The following is a 21,065-nucleotide window of genomic DNA, read 5'->3' on the forward strand; positions in this document are numbered from 1 at the left end:
TAGGATGGGCGCCAATACCAGCTCTGCTGGCTGCTCGATCCAGAGGACAATTCAGCTCTCGGGAGACCTGAAATGCATTCCTCTCTGTCCTCTGCAATCATTGCTTCTCTCTGCTTAGTTTTGTTATAATTTAATTTCTGTTTTTGAGTGGATTATATATATATACACCAGGGCTCAAGTACAAAAAATTCAGAAAGTACAAATGAATATACGGTGAAAAATAAGTTTCTTTCCCAGTCAGCCACCCAGTTCCCCTCTCCAGAGGCAACCAGTGTTTGCTTGTTGCTGTGTTTTTGATGTAGGAGGTGACAATGAGCTTGAGATGAAGTGTTGTGACAATGTTGTCTGTTAAATACTGACGGTGAGGCTCTCCAGACAAGTGATGAGATAAGAAAAAGGTCAACATGCTCTTGTGAAAATAAGGAGTCATCCAAGGATTTGCCTGACTAAAGCCATACTCACGCCTGGGAGGAAATGGAAGAAGGTTCCGGAGTAGAGCCACGATTCTCCCCAGAGAATTCCATCTGTGGCTTTTTAAACACAGAGACAAATGAGTCATTGAGGGCCTAAAGTCCTACTGCCTAGACTAAAGCCACAGTAATTTTAGCCTGGAAAAAATACTTGGTAGGTGCCTACGGACTTCCACCAGGGTGGCACTCCTGCCCTGGACCCCACCATCCTGGAGGCATTTGGAACTGTGTGTGACAGTTTTATGGCTGTCACAATAGCGGAGGAGGGATTACTGGTATGTAGTGGGCAGGACACTGCTCCACACAGGCCACACAAAGAAGAATGATCTTGCCTTAAATTCCAACAGCACCCCCAGAGAGAAGCACTGGGTGGGGCCCGACCCCCAACTCAGCTCTGAAACATTCTCAGCAAAGTCACCCTCGGAGGCCTGCATGGAGCAGCCTCACTCCCCGGCACACCCACCAAGAGGAACGATTTAGGGAATGTGTGCTGAGGTAATGGAATGACGTGCCGAGTGTACTTTTATTTATAAGCCAGTTTAAAACTGGGGAACAGATACCCAAAAAAGTCCCTTTGGTTTTAGACTGGATGAGCTGTTGCCTTTCTCTCTGGCCATGATTAGTTAGCAGAGCCAGCTGTCTGGTCCAGACACTCCTGGATGGAGATAAAACTTCATCCCCTGGGTATGAAGGAATGCTGGCCAATCCATTCTCTAAAGTGAGAGCCATTCTTCCCACCTAACCAAGAGAAGGATGGTTCATTAGGAAGCCTGCTTACAAGGAGGAAGGAAGGTTTCTTCAGGCTTATGTTTCTAGTTCAAGCCAAGTGATGCGGATTCACCTGAATATCTGTTGTCATAGTGATGTTTTGTGCACACTCCTGGCTTCCTTTCACTTGCTCATTCATTCGTTCATTCCACAGCCACTTGCTAAGCAATGTCTACAACAACAGTTGTGCTGTGAGGATGAAATGAGATTAATCTGGTAAAGTGCCTACACAAGGCCCAGCACACAGAAATGCTTGGGAACCTTTTGTATTGTGAGCAGGATTGCCAAGTGCTGGATACAGAGCAGGACCCAAATAGGACAGGCTTCTGGCCCCTGGTGCTCCCAGCCTCACAGAGGGCAGTCCCCGTGGAAGCAAGCAAGGGTCCCCAGGGTGTGATGGATGTGGTACAGTGGAAGCACAAAAGAGAGTCTGGCTGAGCCCACTGGGTTCTCCAACAAAGCCCCAGTTTCTGAGGCATGATCTCCCCTCTCCCGCTCGTTTGGGAAACTCCCAGCCCCAAGGACCTCCACCCAGGCCACTCTCAGTCTGTTGGCAGGTTCCTCCCAGCAGCCTCCCTGGGCGGGATGAGCAGGGCAGGCTGGGGTTGGAGAGGGAGAATGGGTATGTACAGGATGTATTCTCATCTCTAGTTTTCCAGAAAGTCTGGGTAGCAGTGTGTACTATGTTTAAAACAGGCTTTGGATTCAGATAAATGTGTCTCTTATCAGCTGAATTTAGGCAAATTTCTTTTTCTTCCAATGAAGATGACAGCTATCACAGATGAACCTCCTCACAAGGTTGTGGGGAGGTTCAATAAGATCTGTAAGGCACAGAACACATGCCCAGCCCACAGGAAGCATTCAGTGGCCACTTTCCTGCCCTCATGTTGTCATCATAATAACCTCTTTCTTTTGTACAGCACTTTACAGTTTGCAGAGTACTTTCCCATACATCCTCTCACCTGGTCCTCAAATTACCCTGTAAGGCAGACAGGACAGGTGTTACTTCCCCAACTGACAGATGAAGAAATTGAGCAATTTAGCAAATGTCACCTAGTCAAGAGTGATCTGGGATGGCCTTCTGGGTCCTCACCTGGGAGGCTGTTGGGCTTGGAGGATTTTTTTCTGGTGGTCTGATCATGAGGTAAGAAAGAAGGATGGTTCTTCCTTGGGTACGGGAGATTCCAGACAGGCTCCCTAAGCCAGGGGTTCCCTGGGAAGTGGAGGTGGCTGGAACCTGGCCTTCTCTGCCATTCCCCAGCAGCCCTGGGAGAGAACCGGCTGGTCACGGGGAAGAAGGGGCCCTGCCTGGAGCACCAGGGCATCTCTGTGGCTCCGCAGTGGGCCGGGGAGGAGCAGGAGAGAGCCAAGGGGCGAGGCCGGCTGGAGCCCAGCCGGCCTGGGCTGGGAGCCAGCCTGGAAGGAGGAGAAGAGAGGCCTCCTCTCAAAACCACGAGCTGTGGCTGCTGCCGATGTGGCAGGGAAGGGACATCTGGCCAGGGGTAACCATCAGTGGCTCGTTGGTCTAGGGGTATGATTCTCGCTTAGGGTGCGAGAGGTCCCGGGTTCAAATCCCGGACGAGCCCTTCTTTTCCTGCACTTTTTTTTTCCAGTCCCCTGCCACACACATATAGACTGACTGCCCTTTCCAGAGTAGAAGTAAAGAGATGGCAGTAGTGGTGAATAAATAAAGGACTCTGAGGACAAGCTGCCAATCAGTATCCTCATAGCCTGTGGCCTGTATACACCCCATTATGTCCTCTGAAGCCAAAGTGAGCAGGAGGGGAGTGGCATAGCATTAGGGCCCGAAGCCGAGAAGATTAGACTCAAGGGTTGCACTTTGTTAGGCAGAAAGGCAGCCTCTCAGAGGGCCTCAGAAAAAGAGCAAGAGATCAAGATAATTTGTGGGGTGGGCCTGAGCTGGATGTCAAGAAAAGGCAAGGGGCTGGCCCGGTGGTGCAGCAGTTAAGTTCGCATGTTCTGCTTCTCGGGGGCCCGGGGTTCACCAGTTCGGTTCCTGGGTGTGGACATGGCACCACTTGGCACACCATGCTGTGGTAGACATCCCATGTATGATATAAAGTAGAGGAAGATGGGCACGGATGTTAGCTCAGGGCCAGTCTTCCTCAGGAAAAAAAAAAAAAGGAGGACTGGAAGTATTTAGCTCAGGGCTAATCTTCCTCAAAAAACAAAAAAGGAAAAGAAAAAGCCCAGCCCTCCAAGTAAAACTCAAGATGTGAAATGCACTGGATTCAAAGTCCAAAAGCTAGGATCAAAGTTACAATTCTGAGTCTCAGTTTTCCTTTTGATAAAATGGGAACCGTAATACTTATTTCTCAGAGTTGTTAGGAGGATTAAATCAGAAACTCTATGTGAAAGCCCTTTGCAAACTGTAATGCACCTTACAGACATAAGATTGTTAGGAATCATACTAAACATAGAGAGAATACAGAAGGGAACTTCTGGCAATGTGACAGACTGAACTGATGTAGCCATCTCCTCACCCAGCGCCCCCTAAAACACACACAGAAATGTTGCATCAAATAGAACTTAAAAATTAAAATACGGACAACTGCGAAAATTTATTTTAAAAAGGGAAATTCCCAGGTAATCAGAATTAAAGAAGGAATACAAAGCCAAAGAAAAAACAAGAAGAGGCTGTCACTGTGGCCCATCCTGTGTTTCAGACATAGACATATGCCCGGGGACCTGGAACTGTGTTTTCATGCTTCCACTTCTAGGATATGTGACTTCAGCCCACCAGAAACAAGGAGATGGGACCGAGCCCCCTGCATAAAGCTCAGAACATCAAAGATCTATCTAGTCCATGGAAAAAAAACTAAAAACAACACACACCAGTCCAAGGAAGCAGAGAAAAGGGATAGAAATACAAATCAACCTGAGAAATTGAAGTCCCAAGCTTGAGCAAATGCTTGTGTTGCATCTGGACTTATGTTATCTGCATCATGCTGGATCCTCAAGCTGAGAAATTAAATACAGAGCTGGTTTAGGACCCTTGAAATTCCTAGGAACATGACACAGCCCCAGAGAAGCAAGAAAGAGACCTGTAAGAATGTTTTCACAACCCAGGGCTCTATGGGATTCCCGCTAAAAACACATACACACACGAGCAAAAACATCTGCTGAAGAATAGCTTACAACAAAGTCTTATAAACTAGACAAGGAAGAAATTCACCATAAGGAAGAGTCGGCAGACACAACAAACAGACGAATTAACACGCCAATAACTGTGCATAATGGAATACTATGTAAGTATACTTAAGAGTATTACAGATTAAAGACGAGAAAATAAACTATAATGAAAATATTGCACCATGAAAAAAACAGCTTATTGAGGGGGAAAAAACAAATAAAACATTAGGAAATGAAAGACATACCTTTGAAATTAAAGACTCAATGATTCATTAAACAGTAGAGCAGACCCAGCTGAAAATAGAATTAGTGAATTAGACGATAGAGCTGATGAGATCACTCAAAATATGGGAGGAAAGGGAAAAGTATGAGAGAGAAAATACAAAAGAATAGTTTGGTTTATTTATTTTGAGGAAGATTAGCCCTAAGCTAACATCTGCTGCCAATCCTCCTCTTTTTGCTGAGGAAGACTGGCCCTGAGCTAACATCCGTGCCCATCTTCCTCTATTTTATATGTGGGACGCCTACCACAGCATGGCTTGCCAAGCAGTGCCATGTCCACACCCAGGATCCAAACCAGCGAACCCCCGGCAGCCAAAGCAGACCACGCAAACAACTGCTGCGCCACCGGGCCAGCCCCAAAAGTTAGTTAAAAGACATGAGGGAAAGAATGAGAGAACCTATCACACCATATGTGTAATATGTCCTGAATGAGACAGAGAGAATGAAGGAAATGTAATATTCCAATAGATAATGGTTGAGAATTTTCCAAAATGGAAGAAAGACACAGCAGTCCTCAGGTTGAAGAGTCCTGAGCTTATAAACACATTGTGGCGAAACTGCAGAATACTGACAAGAAAGAGACCAATCTTAAAAGCAACAACAACAACAAAAAGCCTGTTTGCCTACAAAGATAACAATTATATTGGCAGCTGACTTCTTATTAGCAATAAAGCTTATAGAAAAAAATAGGATATCTTCAAAAGGCCAAGAGAAAACTGTCACTCTAAAATTCTATGCCCACTAAATTTTCATTTAAAGGGTGTGAAATACAGACATTTTAAGGCAAAGACTGAGAATGTTTACCACTCGAAGACTTTCACTGAAATGCCACCAAAGAATATACTTCATAAGAAGGAAACTGAAATAAGAAGGAAGGAGTGGCCTACAAGAAGACAGTGAGCAGAGAAATCTATAAACATGTCAGTGAATCTAAACAAGCATTGAAAGCCACTGTTAGGGGAAGGTAAATTGGTCCAACCACTTTATAGAGCAATTTGGCAATAACTAGTAAAGTTTAAGATGCACATATTCTATGACCCAGAAATTCTATTCCAGGCATTTAACTTAGAGAAGAGCTCACATCTATGCCAAGGAGGCGTGAACAGCACTGTCCACTGCCGCATCGCTTATAAAACGGAAAACTGGCGACAGCCTAAATGCCCATTAGCAGAAGAATGGCTAAATAAATTGTGGTATATTCAAGCAATGAAATAGTATTCAGCAGTTAAAATTCATTAACTGGAGCTACATGAAACAACATGGATAAACGTAAAAAAAAAGGTTTGCAGAAGAATGCGTACAATATAACACATTTAGATAGATTTTTAAAACACACAAATCAATACTCTGTGTTGTTTGTGGATACACACGTATAAAGTAAAACTATACAACCATAAATAGAAGAGCGATCTCTGAACCAGATGTGGCAAGAGACGAGCAGTCTTTGGATTTCAGTGGTGTGTATGTGGATACTCGTTATGTTATTCCCTGTACTGTATTTTTCCGCATGTTTAAAAAATTCACTTTTTTTAAATGAAGGGATCTAGGCATTTAAAAATAAGGGTAAAGGGGGATAAATGGCTGCATCAGTCCTCAGAGAGGATGATCTCCTGGGATGGGATTAGGAGGGAGGCTAAATCCTGAGTCCAGGGATTACAAGGATTAACTCAGATCATCCCCCTAAGCTGATCACCTGGTTGGCAACCCCACCACTCCTGGCCCTTCAGAGATGCACCCCTGAACCACGGTCCACTTCCCTTTATAGCTGCTAAGCCTTTTCCTCCTGCCTCCTAACTGCACCCCTACCCTCAACCCAGTGTTGGTCTGGCCAGGGTGTGAGTCCTGAGAACAAACTGGTTCAGGTCCCCCTGAATGCTCCTGAGATCAAGGGTGAATGGTGACCTGCACCCCAGGAGCCAGGGAGAAATTAGTCCTAACACTCAGGATCAGAGCTCCCTGAGGAGAGCTTGGACCCCTGGATGTCACAGTTGAGGACTTCCTCCCCTGCCTCTCCCTCCATCAGCCAAGAGGTCAGCGGTCAAGGTCCAGTGCTAAGCCTGCTGGCTGAGCCAGAACCAGAAGGAGCTGTGCTGGGGCAGAACAGCCACTGGCCTTCCAGCATTAGGCTCTGTCAGTCCCCAGAGCTTTATGCCCCCCACCCTCCCAATGCCAGCCCCTTTCCACCATCCCTGACAATTGCCGGGTTCCCCAAGTCTGGACAGGCCTGATACATGCAGCAGACCCTCCGGAAGGGATCTCTGTGAGCTTGTTCAACAGACTTTCCCGCAACTGGATCACCTTGAGCACAGGATCTGGAGTGGAATCCTGTCTGGGGAGCAAACGAAACCTCCTTGAACTGTGCTCATCATCTCTCAGAGCACCAGGCTAGGGGTGTGAGAGGGAGGGAGGGACTTATGGGGCAACGTTATTGTTCATAGGCAACATTTAACTCCGAGTGTGAAATCATATGTTAAATGATAAGACAGAGCATTAACTGTGTGGTTGGGAGATTTACTTTTACTCATTTATTCTATGTGTCAGGTACTTTGTCAGATGCTGGGGATACAAAAATGACAGATATTTCCCAACCTTCCAGAAGCTGGGCAGACAGAGAGTAAAAACCCGACCTTGACAACCCAGAGTGACCTGCTGCCCTAGAGGGAAGGAGGACAGGGTGGAGCAGAGCAGGGGCTTCTAATGGGGTCAGGGTGGGGCGGCAGGGAAGGCTGCCTCGAGGGCTGAAGGATAAGTAGGGGATGTCCAGGCAAAGGGCTTCTTTCCTGCGGAATACAGAGGGCTTGTGACCTCGGAGCCTGCAGAGGTGGACACAGACAATATATGCCCATGACCTTGCGAGTGGACATGCAAGAGAAGGGATTGGTATGTGTCCCTGGCTTAGGAATGCCCCAACACTTTTCTGGATGTGCTGGGACGCTCCAGTTCCCAAGTGTATCCCCTCGTTTCCTGGCTGAGACCTGCAGAGATGCGAAAGCTACTGTCTCGTCGAGATCCGGCACCCGGCAGACATTCCTTGACCAGACAAATAAGCCCTCTGGGCTTCCACATCTCCCTTCTATGAGAGTGCACATCAGCAGTGTCCACTCCCAGCCGGCTACGGGGGCAAGGTGGGTGGGGGTCGTGGCTCGCAGCCCTCCGGGTTTGGGGCCAGATGGGAAGGCAGGGCGGTGGGGAAAGGAGGTCTCCGGGCAGAGAGGGCTGCGTGGGGCCACGGCGCGGGCCCTCGTAAGAGGGTCCCTGGTTTTGGCTTGGTGGGGGCGCGGGAAAAGCAGAGACAGGGTCACGCAGTTCGCGTATCCTGGCCTCGGTTCCCCTCTTCCTGCCCTCACGCAGCTCTGGGGCGCGAGAGGCCACCGCGCTGGGCAGGGGCCGGCGGCCGCGGGTCCGCGCTGACTGCGGAGGTGGGGGGCGCCGGCCCTGCTCGGTGAATGTCTGAGCGTTCGGAGGAAACAGGCCGGGAGGATTTGTCCATCCTTGTCCTTTTCCTCCCCCATCACTGAGCAGGACGCGGCAGTGACACGTGGCGCTAAGGGGGTCCCAGGGCGCGGCCAACTCCGGGCAGGACCACCGCCAGAACCAAGGGATCTTGTCTCTCCGTCGTGGGGCATCCTCAAGTCCCGAGAGGCTCCCGTCCGCTCCCTACTCTCCTTGGCACTGGCCTTGGGGCTACTCAAGGGACGCGCTCACTCGCCCCTCCCCCGCGCCCCCCCCCCGGTCCATCCACCAGCACCGGGTCGCGGAGCCCGCGCGGAGGGAGGGCTTCCGGGCGGCGGCGGACGGGGGTGGAGTCAGGTGGCCGGACCAGGCCCCGCCCCCTCGGCCCGGCCTCCCTCCCCCTGAGCTCCCAGCTCCGGGTCCCCGGCCTCGCTGCTGCGGCGTCTGCTCCCGGCGGCGGCGGCGGCGGCGCGAGCGGCCATGGAGGCGGGCGCCGGGGCCAGCGCGGGCGCTGCGGGCTGGAGCTGCCCCGGCTCAGGTCAGAGCTGCCCCTCCCTCACCTCTCCACCGCCACTCCTTCCTCTTCTCCATCTCTCCTCCCTCCAGACCCCCACGTCTTCCCTCCGTCCACTGCTCCTCACCTTTCGGTCCTAAATCTTCCTCCCTCCATCCCGCCGCCGACCCGGACCCGGTCTCCATCTTTCCCGGCTGTGTCCTCCCCACACCGGCCGCATCTTCCCTGGCAGTGCCTGCCCTGAGCCCTCTTCATCTCGTCTCTCCAGTCCAATCGTGCTTTCAGCCCTGGAGGCTCCAGACCCTGCAGCCCCTCCTGCCCCGAAGGCTTAGGAGAGCGGGGCGAGGGTGGGGTGGACTAGGTCCAGTGAGAGAATGTAGGGGAGGGGAGCGGCTCTGGCCCAGAACCCCTTCCCACACTCACCTCCCCCCGCCATCGCCTCTCTTCCCTTCCACGCACCACCTCACCCTTCCAGCCTCTTTAATGGCTCCTGCCCTCTCTCTTCCATCCTTGCCCATCTCCTCCCTGTCCCCTCTGGGCCTAAGAGACACACACCCTTTCTGCGTGTGCAGGGGTGAGGAGCCTGGCACAGAGGGTGCTGAGGAGGTTGGGCAGTTCAGGGCGGGGTCCCCGCAGGCCCAGCTTGAGGGTCTGCTGAGGGAGAGGAGTCGCAGGGCTGGGCAGAGGGAGCCAAGCACTTCCACCCGGATTAAAAACCCCAGGGTTCCCAGGGGCTAGAAGGCATGTCCCCTTCTCTCCCCCTGCACCCCAGTGCCCAGCAGCCCACTGCATCCCACAACCCCTCCCCTCTCCCTGCTCACAGGACCCACGGTGACCACTTTAGGCTCCTATGAGGTGTCTGAGGGTTGTGAGAGGAAGAAAGGCCAACGCTGGGGGTCCCTGGAACGGCGGGGGATGCAAGCTATGGAGGGTGAGTTTTCCCAAAAAGCTTGCTTTCTCCTTCACCCAGTTTCACTTTCCTCCTCCTTCCTCCCCCTGACCCCAGAACTCTGAGCCAGGTGACAGCCCTTTCCCTACTTCGCCTGAGACCCTCCACCCTTCAGGTCTGAGCTCTGCCCCTCCTCAGGGCTCGCTCTGGCTTTGAGGGAAGTTCCGGGTGCATCGCTCTGGGGCCCTAATCACCAGCTAACCAGGTTGTGTGTCCCAGGGGAGCTGCCAGACAGAGAAAGAGGCCTCACTGGACACAGCTTTGAAGCAGCCTTTCAGCAGGGGGTTTGTTCTCACCGCGTCCCGACCCAGATCCCAAGCTGTCTCTTATTTTGAAAAGCAGGGACATGAGCATGTGAATTGTCTTTCTGGTGCCACCGCCACTAACTTCAAGTGCAAGCCCTGTGGCTTTGGTTCTCTAGGATGGCTTACTGCCTGAAAGAGATTGCCTGGGAGAGGGGCAGGTGAGAAGGCCAACACGCGTATCCCCACCACACCCATGTGACTTGGCAGTTGCTGCCAACACCAGGCCCCTGGAAGGATGCTGGTCCATTTTCCAGAACTTCCTATGAAGTGTCCCTGGGCCCCTGTGCACACTCAGTGTGGGCAACCCTGCTCCCCCAAGAGGGACAGATAATGCCAAGGGTCCCAGATGAACCCTAGGCTGCTATTACTGGAGAAAGTAAGACCAAGGATTCAGAATTTTAAAACAAAGCAAACAACTACCATCCAGACAAGATTTTGCTATTTAGAAGAACTGCATTGCAGCAAAGGAGGGGGTGCTCACCAACCAGAGGCTGGGGACCAGCTCACCCCAGTTTCTTAATGCATTAAAATGGCAGGCTTCCTTTTACACACAGGTGCAACCTCAGACTGCCCCTGAAAACTGCCTGGCGGTCAGCGTGGGAGGAGGGGCCTCAGAGGCTCCAGATGGCAGAGGAGACCTCTGCTTTTCCACAAGGCTATCTGACAGAATACATTTGCAGGGGGCTCCAGTGTTTGTCCAGTAAAGCATTTAGAAACATTTCATTCAGGTGTTTTCTTTCTCTATGTTCTGACAGGCAGTGCTTTCTGATTATGGAAAGGCTAATTCCTCACAAGCCACCTGGATAACTTTTTAACTTTCTGCAAACCTCCAAACTGTAATTCTTGCCTCATTTGGCCTAAAGACACACCCAGTCTGAATCCCCTCTCGACCACTTGTCCCACCACCCAGAGACCAGGACTGGGAGAAGCAAGTATCGTTGTGCAGGTTTCCTGGGGCTGAGCCAGCACCGGCTGCTCAGTTTGTCCAAAGGCAGTAATAGGAGGCCACCAGGTGCAGTACTGACCCAGACAGGGCTGGGAGGGGATGAGCTACCTCCACACTTGACCCTCACACCTGAGGACTCATCCTGAGTGCAGGTCCTGCCCAGGGGCTCCTTGGGGGACACCAGGTGGCACTATTATACCATCTCTGCCCTGGGACAGTGAGTTTGAGGGCCCTCTATGTGGAAAGGAAGTTGACTCTGACTCCATGGCGGGATGGGTGTCTCTCCTAGGGGAAGTGTTACTCCCAGCTCTCTATGAGGAGGAAGAGGAGGAGGAAGAGGAGGAAGAAGAGGTGGAAGAAGAGGAAGATCAAGTGCAGAAAGGTGGCAGCGTGGGCTCCCTGTCGGTTGGCAAGCACCGGGGCTTGAGCCTCACGGAAACGGAGCTGGAGGAGCTGAGGGCTCAGGTGCTGCAGCTGGTGGCAGAGCTGGAGGAGACCCGGGAACTGGCAGGGCAGCATGAAGACGACTCTCTGGAGCTGCAGGGTGAGTGCCTGTGATGCGGCCAGAGGGCCTGGGCCCAAAGGCTCTGGGCTCACTGGATCCCAGGCCTGAGCCGGCTCCCCACCTCTCTTCAGGGCTCCTGGAGGATGAACGGCTGGCCAGCGCCCAGCAGGCAGAGGTGTTCACCAAGCAGATCCAGCAGCTCCAAGGTAATTCCCAGCACTCAGACCGGAGGGCAGGTGGCCATCCAAATACTTTTGTCCTGAGGGTTTGGCTAAAGCAGAGCAGACAAACATAACCTAATTCAGTACTTTCTTCTCATTTTTCCCTCCTATCTCACCCTTTTCTCCTTGTCTCTCCACTCTCCTCTTTACCTTTTTTCTTTTTTTCTTTTTTGCCTCTCTTCCTGGCTTTTCTGTCCTCTCCTGCCCTTTCTTTTCTTCCATTTCACCCCTTCTCCCTGAGTTTAACTCTCTCCTTTTTAACTCTCTCCTCCAGCCTCCTCCCTTCACCTGCATCCCTTTTCCTTTGTTCTGATCAGTGTCCAGGGTGGGTAATCAGGACTGAATTCCAAACCAGATTGCTTTCCCCCCATCCCTCCAAGGGCATCATGGGAGGAGTCAATGAGAAGCACCTGGGAGGGGACTCTATGCATCTTCTAAGGGAAGCAGATGAGAATGCTTCTCTTGCTCCCTAGGACCGAGCTTGTGGCCCCCAAATCCCTTTCTTCTAACGCCCACGTCCCTTTGTCTTTGGGAAGCTGCAACGCTGGTGTCCCTCCGCTGCACTGCCAAATAAAGAGGCAGCTTTTGTTACTTCTGTGGGCTTCCGGAAGGTTTAGGGGAGCTGCCCTAGAAAACAGCAGGGACTCTCCAGGGCAAACTGAGATCAAGCCAAAAGGAAAGTATAAATGGAGAAAAAAGGAAGGCCAGGAAGTGGGCCCGGAGAGGAGCAAGCAAAGGTGGAGGCGAAGGGACAAAGGTAGAGGCAGCAGAAGGAGACGGTGGAGCGTGGAAGGTGGAGCAGGGAAATGGCAGGAGACGCCTTGCACAGGGAAATGAGTGTGAGCACTGGTCTCAGGTCACCTAGATTCTTGGGCCCAGCTCTGCCACATAACAAGCTTTGTGGTCTTGGGCAAGACTTTTTTTCTGAGACTTGATTTCTTTTTTTTCTTAAGATTGGCCATAAGCTAACATCTGTTGCCAATCTTTTTTATTTCCTTCTTCTTCCCGAAGCCCCCAGGTACATAGTTGTATATTCTAGTTGTAGGTCCTTCTAGTTGTGCTGTGTGGGACACCGCTTCAGCACGGCTTGATGAAGGGTGCTAGGTCTGCACCCAGGATCTGAACCTGTGAAACCCTGGGCCGCTGAAGCGGAGCGCCCAAACTTAATCACTTGGCCACAGGGCCTGCCCAAGACTTGGTTTCTTATCTGTAAAATGGAGCTAATTCATTTGTTTATCAACCGCTTAGTGAGTGCTGTTAAAAAAGATACAACAGGCCCAAAATGGAGTTACTTGTGCTGAGCTGCCATGTCAGCAAACCAAGACTTGGTTGCAGTCTCAGCCTCTCCCAGGAATGTAGCCTTTAACCAGTTAGTCTGGAATTTCCCTGTCAGCAATAGTGAGGTAATCCAATTTATGGACCCTTCTATCCCCCAAAGAAAAATGAGGTAATCCATTCTTTCCTTGTCCCTGCCCCTTTCTGCCTATAAAAGCCTTCCATTTTGTACAGCTTCTCAGAGTTCCTTTCTATTTGCTAGACGGGATGCTGCCCAATTCATGAGTCATTGAATAAAGCCAATTAGATCTTCAAATTTACTCTGTTGAATTTTTGTTATTTAACAGATTCTATATACTTGGAGGACCAGCTTTGGAATAAGACAGACCAGATCTCTGCCCTAATGAAGAGTACATTCTAATAGGGAGAGGCAGAAAATAAACAACCCAGGTTCAGGTGGCAAGAAATGCTATGAAGACAATATAACAATATGATACAGGGACATGGGGTGGGATGGGAGTTTACTTTAGAATAGATGGTTAGAAAAGTCCTCTTTGAGAAGATGACATGTGACCTGAATAATGAGAAGCATCCAGTCATTCAGAGATCTGAGGGAAGAGCACATGAGGCAGAAGGAACAGCACCTGCAAAGGCCCAGAGGTGAGAATGAGCTGCATGTGTTTCAGGGATGGAACAAAGGCCGTTGTGGCTGGAGCAAAGTGCATGTGGAGGCCTCTGGTAAGAGAGCATTGTGAGAGGCAGGCAGAGGTCAGATTACAAAGGGCCTTGTAGGCCAACTGAGAGGTTTGGCTTTTATTCGAAGCATAGTGGAAAGACATGGGGAGTGTCTTACCCAGGGCTAGGGTGTTATGATCTGCTTTACATTTTAAAAGAGCATGTTGGCACTGTGTGGAAATTGGATGGAGAGAAAGGAGGCAAGACAGTGAGTCTGGTTGGCAAGTTATAGAGTTATAGCAACAGTCCAGTCAAGAGATGATGGTTGCTTGGACTAGAGCATTAGAAATAGAGATGATTCAGAATATAATTTGAAGGTGGAGCCCTCAGGACTTGCTGAATTGGATTGGGGGAGGGGTGGTGGTGGATAAGAGAGACATGAAAAAAGACTTTACCCTGAGAAACTGGATGGATGGTGATGTCATTTATTGGAATGGCAAAGACTTGGTGAGGAACAAGTTTAGGGGTGAGGGGAACCACTTAAGACATGTTTCCTACATGTTGAATTTGAAATGGGTCTCGACATCTAAGTAAATCTGTTAAGGAGGCGGTTGGATATATGAATCTAGAACCAGGGGAGAAATCAGGGCTGGAGATATCAATTTGGGAGTCATTAGCATATAGATGGCATTCAAATCCACGGGAGAGCATCATGAGTCACATGGAGAGATATAGGAAGAGGAAAGAAAAGGGTCCAATCTCAGGGATACTACAGTATTTAAAGGTCCAGTGTAGAAGGAGAAACGAACAAAAGAGAGTGAGGTATGGGGCTGGCCCCGTGGCCGAGTGGTTAAGTTCGTGCACTGCGCTGCAGGCGGCCCAGTGTTTCGTCGGTTCGAATCCTGGGCGCGGACATGGCACTGCTCATCAAACCACGCTGAGGCAGCGTCCCACATGCCACAACTAGAAGGACCCACAACAAAGAATATACAACTATGTACCCGGGAGCTTTGGGGAGAAAAAGGGAAAAAATAAAATCTTTAAAAAAAAAAAAAAAAGAGAGTGAGGTAGGACCTGAAATGCTACTGAAGCATTTCATGCCCTGGAAGCCAAGAGCGGAAAGTGCTTCAAGGAGAAATGATGAACTGTGTCAAAAGTTGCTAAGCCAAGTAAGATGGCCGTTGGATTTGGCAAGATGGAGAGCTCTGAGGCATTTCAGCAGAGGTAGAAACTTGACTGGACTGGGATTGAAGAGGAAAGGGGAGGTGAAATAGAGAAGGTGAGTACAGATAATTACAGTAGTCATGTTTTGAAGAGAAGCAGAGAAATAGGGGAAAGGGAAATGAAGTCAAAGGAGAGCTTTTTGGGTTTTTTGAGATAGGACACACTAGATCATGTTTGTATGATGAAGGAAATGACCCAGCCGAGCAGAAAAGGGCCTTTGCTTGGAGAAGGGACATTCTTCTGTTCAAATAGGAGCGAAGTCAGAGAATCTAAGTAACGATGCCGGTAGGCCACTGCCCGGGGAAATAAAAGTTTCAGAGCGATTCCCCACTCAGTAGGGTGGTTTCTAGCGTTAGATCTCGTCCAAGGGAGGGAGGGCGCGGGGCGCCCAAGCCCCAGCCGGCGGGAGGAAGCAGACCGTCTTCGCGCACGCGCGTTGCCCGTTTCCGCCGAGAGGGGGCGCGCGCGGCCTCAGAGGCAGGTGGTGTTGAGGCCGTTCCGGCCGCCACAGCCCCGCGGGGGCCGGGACCGGCCGGCGGCGGGAGGCCCCCCAGGGAGACCGGTTGCGGGGGGGCCGACGAGATGGAGGCCATAACCAGTGAGTGAGAACCGACTTCTCTGCCCCGCAGCCCGACGCCCGGGCCCTCGGGCTCGCCCCGACGGCTCCAGCCCCACTGTCAACCGGCGCCCGTCCTTCGGAACCCGGGTCAGGCCCTTCCAACTCCCAGCAGGGCCCGCCCCGGCCAGTGTCCGCCCCGCCCAGCTCCCGGGCAAGCCCCGCCCCCGGGCCCGTGGGCCCCGCCCCTCCGCCCGGGCGGGCCCCGCCCCTTCGTGTTCCTAATTAAGACCTTTCTTAGGTTGAGGGAGACCTTCCTCCGTTCCCCAGTGGGTCTGAGAATGTAGTGTTTTAGGGCTAGACGCCAGGGGAGAACCTAAATGAGATTTGAACCCTAACATGAAGGGCATAGTAAGCCATGGAAAGCCCACCCCAGGCTCTAGGGCCTTTATCTTTAATAGCCAGTTAACTTATGTGTCTCCTTCACTAGACGGTAAACTCCAAGAGTCAGGCCGCCTCTGTGCTGTTCCGAGGGTAGAGCAAGGACTTTGTTTCTTTCAAATAGGAAGGAAGTCAGAGAATCCAAGTGGAGATGCTTGGGCTTGGCCCAGAGGTGAGGATCAATTAATACTGTTGGAATAGGAGAGAGACAGCTAGGGCCGTTCTAGAGAAGGGAAGACTGGCAAAAGATGGGCCGGGAGCCGTACATGTGAGCTCGCGGGGGTAGGGCAGGAGAGCTTCCTGAGCATCCAGCATTTATATCTGCAGGATGTCCAAATTTTTCTTCTCAAACATCTATGTTCTAATTTTTAAAAAACACCCAAACATGTAATTCTGTACTCATAGTACTCAGTAAAAGTTTATTGCATAGATGAACCCCTGCCTCATTTATGCATGAATACAGCAAATATTTATTGAGCTGCATTATGCCAGGTGCTATGATGGATCCTGGAGCTGCGATGGTAAGCAAAACAGACATGTTCCCTGCCTTCATAAAGCTTATAACCTAGTGAGGGGGAGACCAGGGTTTCATACACACACACTGCAAAGGACAAGGTGATATGAGAGCACTATTAATAGAGGACTTTGCTTAGTTTTTTGAGGAGGTTGGGGGGAGAGACTAGGAAAAGTTGAAATGGTGAGTAGAATGGACAGGAGTTGGGGGTGAGGGATGGGGACAATGTCTCTTGCAAAGGGTTTGCGGGAAGATCCTGACTCTCCCAACCCAATCCTTGTTAATTCCCTAATCCTGGCCCCCAAATCCTGAATTCTCTATTGGTGTTAGTGCCTTTTACTGTCCACTTTTAGGTTCTCCTCATCCAAGATGGGCACCTGTGTTCAGAAACCCTGAGATGTTCCACAGATACTAAGAGCTCTGATACATTTCTTTTGTGAATAACAATCTATTATAAAATGGAGCCTGCTTGTGAAAATTCAAACAGCACAGATATATGTGAGATGGAAAGTGAAAGTCCCCACAACATGCTATCTCACCCCTCAGAAGCAACTACTCATTATGGTTTGGAACATAGATCTTTACAGACCTTTTTCTGTGTCTTTGTGTATTATACATATAAATATTTTTTGCAAAAATAAGATAATACATATATTTTAGAGCTAATTTTTCTTTCTAGTTAATATATCATGGAAACCTTTTCAATGTTTTCTCTATAGATCTGCCACTTTCTTTTAAATGGCTGTATAATATTCTATTTAACCATCATCAATTTAAACAATCCCTTATCGATCAGCATTTAAGTTATTTTCCCATGTTTGGTTATCATGTGATGAACCTACGTTTGAGTTTCAGCTGTGAACTCTAAATATACATTGTTTGGGGCCAGTACTTACCACAGGCAGCTCATGGGAGTCTCAGGCTGGGCCAGTCCTGGCCTCTCAGAGACAACCCAGACATCCTGAATGTCCTTCTACTCCCTTCAGCACCACACAGAGTACGCTGGCCTGCATGTGGTCAAGAATTCTTTCTGATGACCTTTTATCTGCTGGCAGGAAAGTCCATCCCAAACAGACCCACATGTCATCCTCAAGAGACCTGGCTTAAATGCCCCAGCAAGTGTACCTCAGTACCAGGTACCAATACTTCTTAATGCTGCAGTGGTACAAACACTCATATCTGTTTTGTTTCTTCACGATTAAGAACGATTTCTCTATTATTAGAATGCTAATTCTACTGACATTTAAAGGACACTAACTTGCTCTACTTAGAACACCAGGCCTGCAAGCTCCAAGACTGAATAGATGAGGATAGTCTGTGTAAAGTTTTTTGTTTTTTCTTTTTGCTTGAGGAAGATTAGCCCTGAGCTAACATCTGTGCCAGTCTTCCTCTACTTTATATCTGGGTTGCCATCACAGCATGGCTGATGAGTGGTGTAGGTCTGCATCTGGGATATGAATGTGTGAACCTGGGTCACCAAAGCAAGGCTCACCGAACTTAACCCCTAGGCCAAGGGGCCAGCCCCTGTGTAAATTTTTTTAGTCAGGGAATTTTTGGGAAGACTCAGGGCATCAGTAGAATACTGTAAATTAGGTTTGGTCTTTAATTGTCAGGCGATTCCTTAGAAGCACTTAGTACTTTTTGTTTGTAGTAGCCTAAATTGTTGCTTTTGGTGCCAAGCCTTAAAATCTACTTTTCTGTTGTCCCTTACTACATAGCTTCACTCTCTGTTCCTGTCTTAGGTATTCCCTTTATTCCACACCAGATGAAGCTATACTTCTCTGACGGGGTAGAGACTAGGTTGTCAGGAGTTTCCAGATGAGAAATAAATCTACCTTTAACTTTGTGCCTCTGCAACATGGTAGATTAGTTCACTTATCCTCTTAACGTTCCAACCTTTGGGCTTTGCAGGTGAGCTGCGGTCTCTACGGGAGGAGATTTCCCTATTAGAGCGTGAGAAGGAAAGTGAACTTAAGGAAATAGAACAGGAGTTGCATTTGGCCCAGGCTGAGATCCACAATCTGCGACAAGCAGCAGAGGATTCTGCAACTGAACATGAGAGCGACATAGCATCCCTGCAGGAGGATCTCTGCCGGATGCAGAATGAACTCGATGACATGGACCGCATTCGGGGAGAGTATGAGATGGAGATCGCCTCCCTCCGTGCAGAAATGGAAATGAAGAGCTCTGACCCATCCAATAGTTTAAGTCTCTCAGATTTCTCTGAGATGCAAGGTATGAGAGAGGAAGCCCTCCTCCTAGTCTGTCAGTAAAGTAGAAGGAGATAGTATGCAAGAAGATGGGGGAAGGTGGACTTAGATCATGAATTGGGAGCCTCTAAAAAACCCTCCAGGTTGAATTCAAGACTATAAGGGAGAAAAATTTACCCAGATGTCACAAACCAGTGCATAGCGGTGTAAGAAATGGCACCCTGGAGATGAACTCTGAGAATTCTTCCTTGGAGAGCCATTGGGCGTTTGTGAATTTGACTATGCTAAAGCCCTTCCTGGGGAGGCTTCCAGTTCTGGGATGGGAGTATAGGGGTCTTTCACCTTGGGAAACTCTTCCTGCTGCTCTGGCATCATGGCGCTTTGCCAGGCCACCTTTTGGGGGGCCTCTAGTCATGGTCCCATGTCCCAGGATGGTAATTCTTAGGCTTCTTTAGCCCTCTCGAAAGTAGAATCTTTAGAGGGCAAGAAATCAGAGCACAAGACAACTAGAGAGGAAGAGAGGTTACTTCCAGTAATACATGAGGTACTCAAAGCTCGGAGCTCTGCTCTCAGACAGTGAGTCTCCCAGCTGGTTGCTAGGATTCATGACATCAGAGAGTTTGCCTTTATTCTGAGGCTAGATTTATGATCTGGGCATAATGGGATACCCTATATTATGCCAGGTCAAGCAGGGGCAATAAACAAGGAATCAAAGAATTGCAAGTTTTCCCGGCTGTACCAAGCCTCTCAGAAGAGCCTTTGGACTGGTGGTGCTAGGAGAGCGGGGCTAGCACAGTGGAAAGGCTTGGGCTGGAGTTAAAGACCTGAGTTCAGCATCTCAGTTCTGCTAACTAGCAGGATGAACTTAGTCTGGTTATTATCTCTCTGAAGCTCTGTTTCTACCTTTGTAAAACATGGTTAATAAAACTTTACAGCTAGATGGGATCCTGAAGCAGGAAAAGGACCCGATTTCTCTCAAAATAGAGAAATCTGAATAACGTGTAGAGTTTAGTTAATAGTAATGTACCAGTGTTGATTCCTTAGTCAGGCCAAAGGTACCCACGGTGAGATGTTAACAATAGGAGAAACTAAGTGAGAATTCCCCCGGGGAATTCTGCACTATGTTTGCAACTCTTCCATAAATCTGAAAGTATTCTAAAATTAAAAGTTTATTGCACAAAGAAAGAAAAGAAAACCTTACAGAGCTATTTGGGGGATTCAGTGAAATGCCTGGCACGTTGAAGGCACTCACACTAACTGAATCTAAGGCCGAAACCACCAAGTCTAATGCTCAGCGCATGGTTGGTTTCATTAAAGATTAGTTTCCTTCCTTCCTTCCTTCTATGGTAATCTGCAGTATTCCAAGGACTTCTGACTGGAATAAAGAGGGAACATTAGAAGTGACTTTCAGGGTGTTGAATCTGCAGGTAAGACAGGCCTTGTGTTCTAAGTAGAGCAAGTTAGTGTCCTTTAAATGTCAGTAGAATTAGTGTTCTAATAATAGAGAAATCGTTCTTAATCATGAAGAAACAAAACAGATATGAATGTTTGTACGGTTGCAGCATTAAGAAGTATTGGTACCTGGTACTGAGGTACACTTGCTGGGGCATTTAAGCCAGGTCTCTTGAGGATGACATGTGGGTCTGTTTGGGATGGACTTTCTTGCCAGCAGATAAAAGGTCATCAGAAAGAATTCTTGACCACATGCAGGCCAGTTTATTCTGTGTAGTGAAAAGGACATTCAGGATGCCTGAGTTGTCTCTGAGAGGCCAGGACTGGCAGTGTGACATGGCAGTTCACATCTCTCAGCTTTTGTACTAAAAGCATAGTAGGAAGGTAATCACAAACAGTTCAATGGGAATTTTAAATACAATAAACCAAAAATTAAAACCCTCACAAGCTCCTAAAATCTCAAGACTCTGCCTTGGTTGGGGTTTTGCAGATGAGCACACAGGGCAAATCTGGGAAGATAAAAAGAAGGGCAGCTACCTGAAAGAGGACCAAGACACATTGCAGTGTGGAATTTTCTGGGCCCTGTCTTCTAAGCCTCCGCATGTGGTATCTCCTCTGTATTTAGAAAAAGAGAAGCTATTCAGCCTTCCACTATCAGATTTCTAGGCAGGAAAATTGGGGCTGGTCACCAGCGCTTCCTTCCCAGGATCTCACCTCTCTCCGCTTGACCTCTGCAGAAGAACTGCACCAACTGCGGGAACGCTACCGCTTCCTGAACGACGAGTACCGGGCTCTGCAGGAGAGCAACAGCAGCCTCACAGGGCAGCTTGCAGACCTGGAGATGGAGAGGTACAGCCGGGAGGCCAGTGGGGCTCTGCCGGACTTTGCCTTGGGCTCTTCCCTGAGTAGAATCAGTGAAGGCAGATGCCAGGCTAGTGAGGCCCCCTCTGCTCCTGGAAAGCTGATCTTTCATGGTATCCAAATGGTATAGATACCACCTAAAGCAGGCATGGGGATCCAACCCGGTTATCTCAGGACTAGACTTGAATGAGGTCTAAAATTTAGTTTCTTCCCTTCTAGGCATTGGGGTCTGGTTTGTTCTGCCCTAGAGTAGATCAGAAGTGATTCCTTTCTTGTCCACACAGACTTGAT

The 21,065-nt window shown here is 49.3% G+C and overlaps 1 protein-coding gene, 1 long non-coding RNA gene and 2 other non-coding genes across 25 annotated transcripts in view; 2 read left to right on the top strand and 2 right to left on the bottom strand.

The window, feature by feature from the left end:
* Positions 1-2,752: 2,752 nt before the first annotated feature.
* TRNAP-AGG (transfer RNA proline (anticodon AGG)) lies at positions 2,753-2,824 on the top strand. The gene has a single exon. It is a non-coding gene; the product is annotated as a tRNA-Pro (tRNA).
* A 4,848-nt stretch (positions 2,825-7,672) lies between these two features.
* Positions 7,673-21,065, top strand: part of CCDC136 (coiled-coil domain containing 136) — a 29,697-nt gene continuing 16,304 nt past the window's right edge. For 8 of the 22 annotated variants that reach the window (XR_011438229.1, XM_014739154.3, XM_014739150.3 and 5 more), the window contains exons 1-6: positions 8,506-8,664; positions 9,464-9,571; positions 11,130-11,384; positions 11,477-11,551; positions 18,163-18,486; positions 20,651-20,762. Coding sequence is in view for 18 of the 22 variants with exons in the window: in XM_014739154.3 (XP_014594640.3) it covers positions 8,607-8,664; positions 9,464-9,571; positions 11,130-11,384; positions 11,477-11,551; positions 18,163-18,486; positions 20,651-20,762 (932 nt within the window). In the remaining 4 variants the exon portion in view is untranslated. Of the gene's footprint in view, positions 7,799-8,482; positions 8,665-9,463; positions 9,572-11,129; positions 11,385-11,476; positions 11,552-13,222; positions 13,502-15,165; positions 15,339-15,861; positions 15,910-18,162; positions 18,487-20,650; positions 20,763-21,065 lie in introns of those variants that run through there. The other 14 variants (XR_011438231.1, XR_011438232.1, XM_070265800.1 and 11 more) reach the window with 8 other exon arrangements.
* Positions 9,417-9,561, bottom strand: MIR9082 (microRNA mir-9082). The gene has a single exon (NR_128105.1). It is a non-coding gene; the product is annotated as a microRNA mir-9082 (primary transcript).
* LOC138923909 (uncharacterized) lies at positions 10,312-15,169 on the bottom strand. The gene is made up of 3 exons (XR_011438233.1): positions 14,905-15,169; positions 11,977-12,129; positions 10,312-11,616 (listed from the first exon to the last, which is right to left on the bottom strand). It is a non-coding gene; the product is annotated as an uncharacterized lncRNA (long non-coding RNA).

This window comes from Equus caballus, chromosome 4 (genome assembly GCF_041296265.1).
Source record: "Equus caballus isolate H_3958 breed thoroughbred chromosome 4, TB-T2T, whole genome shotgun sequence".
Taxonomy (NCBI): domain Eukaryota; kingdom Metazoa; phylum Chordata; class Mammalia; order Perissodactyla; family Equidae; genus Equus; species Equus caballus.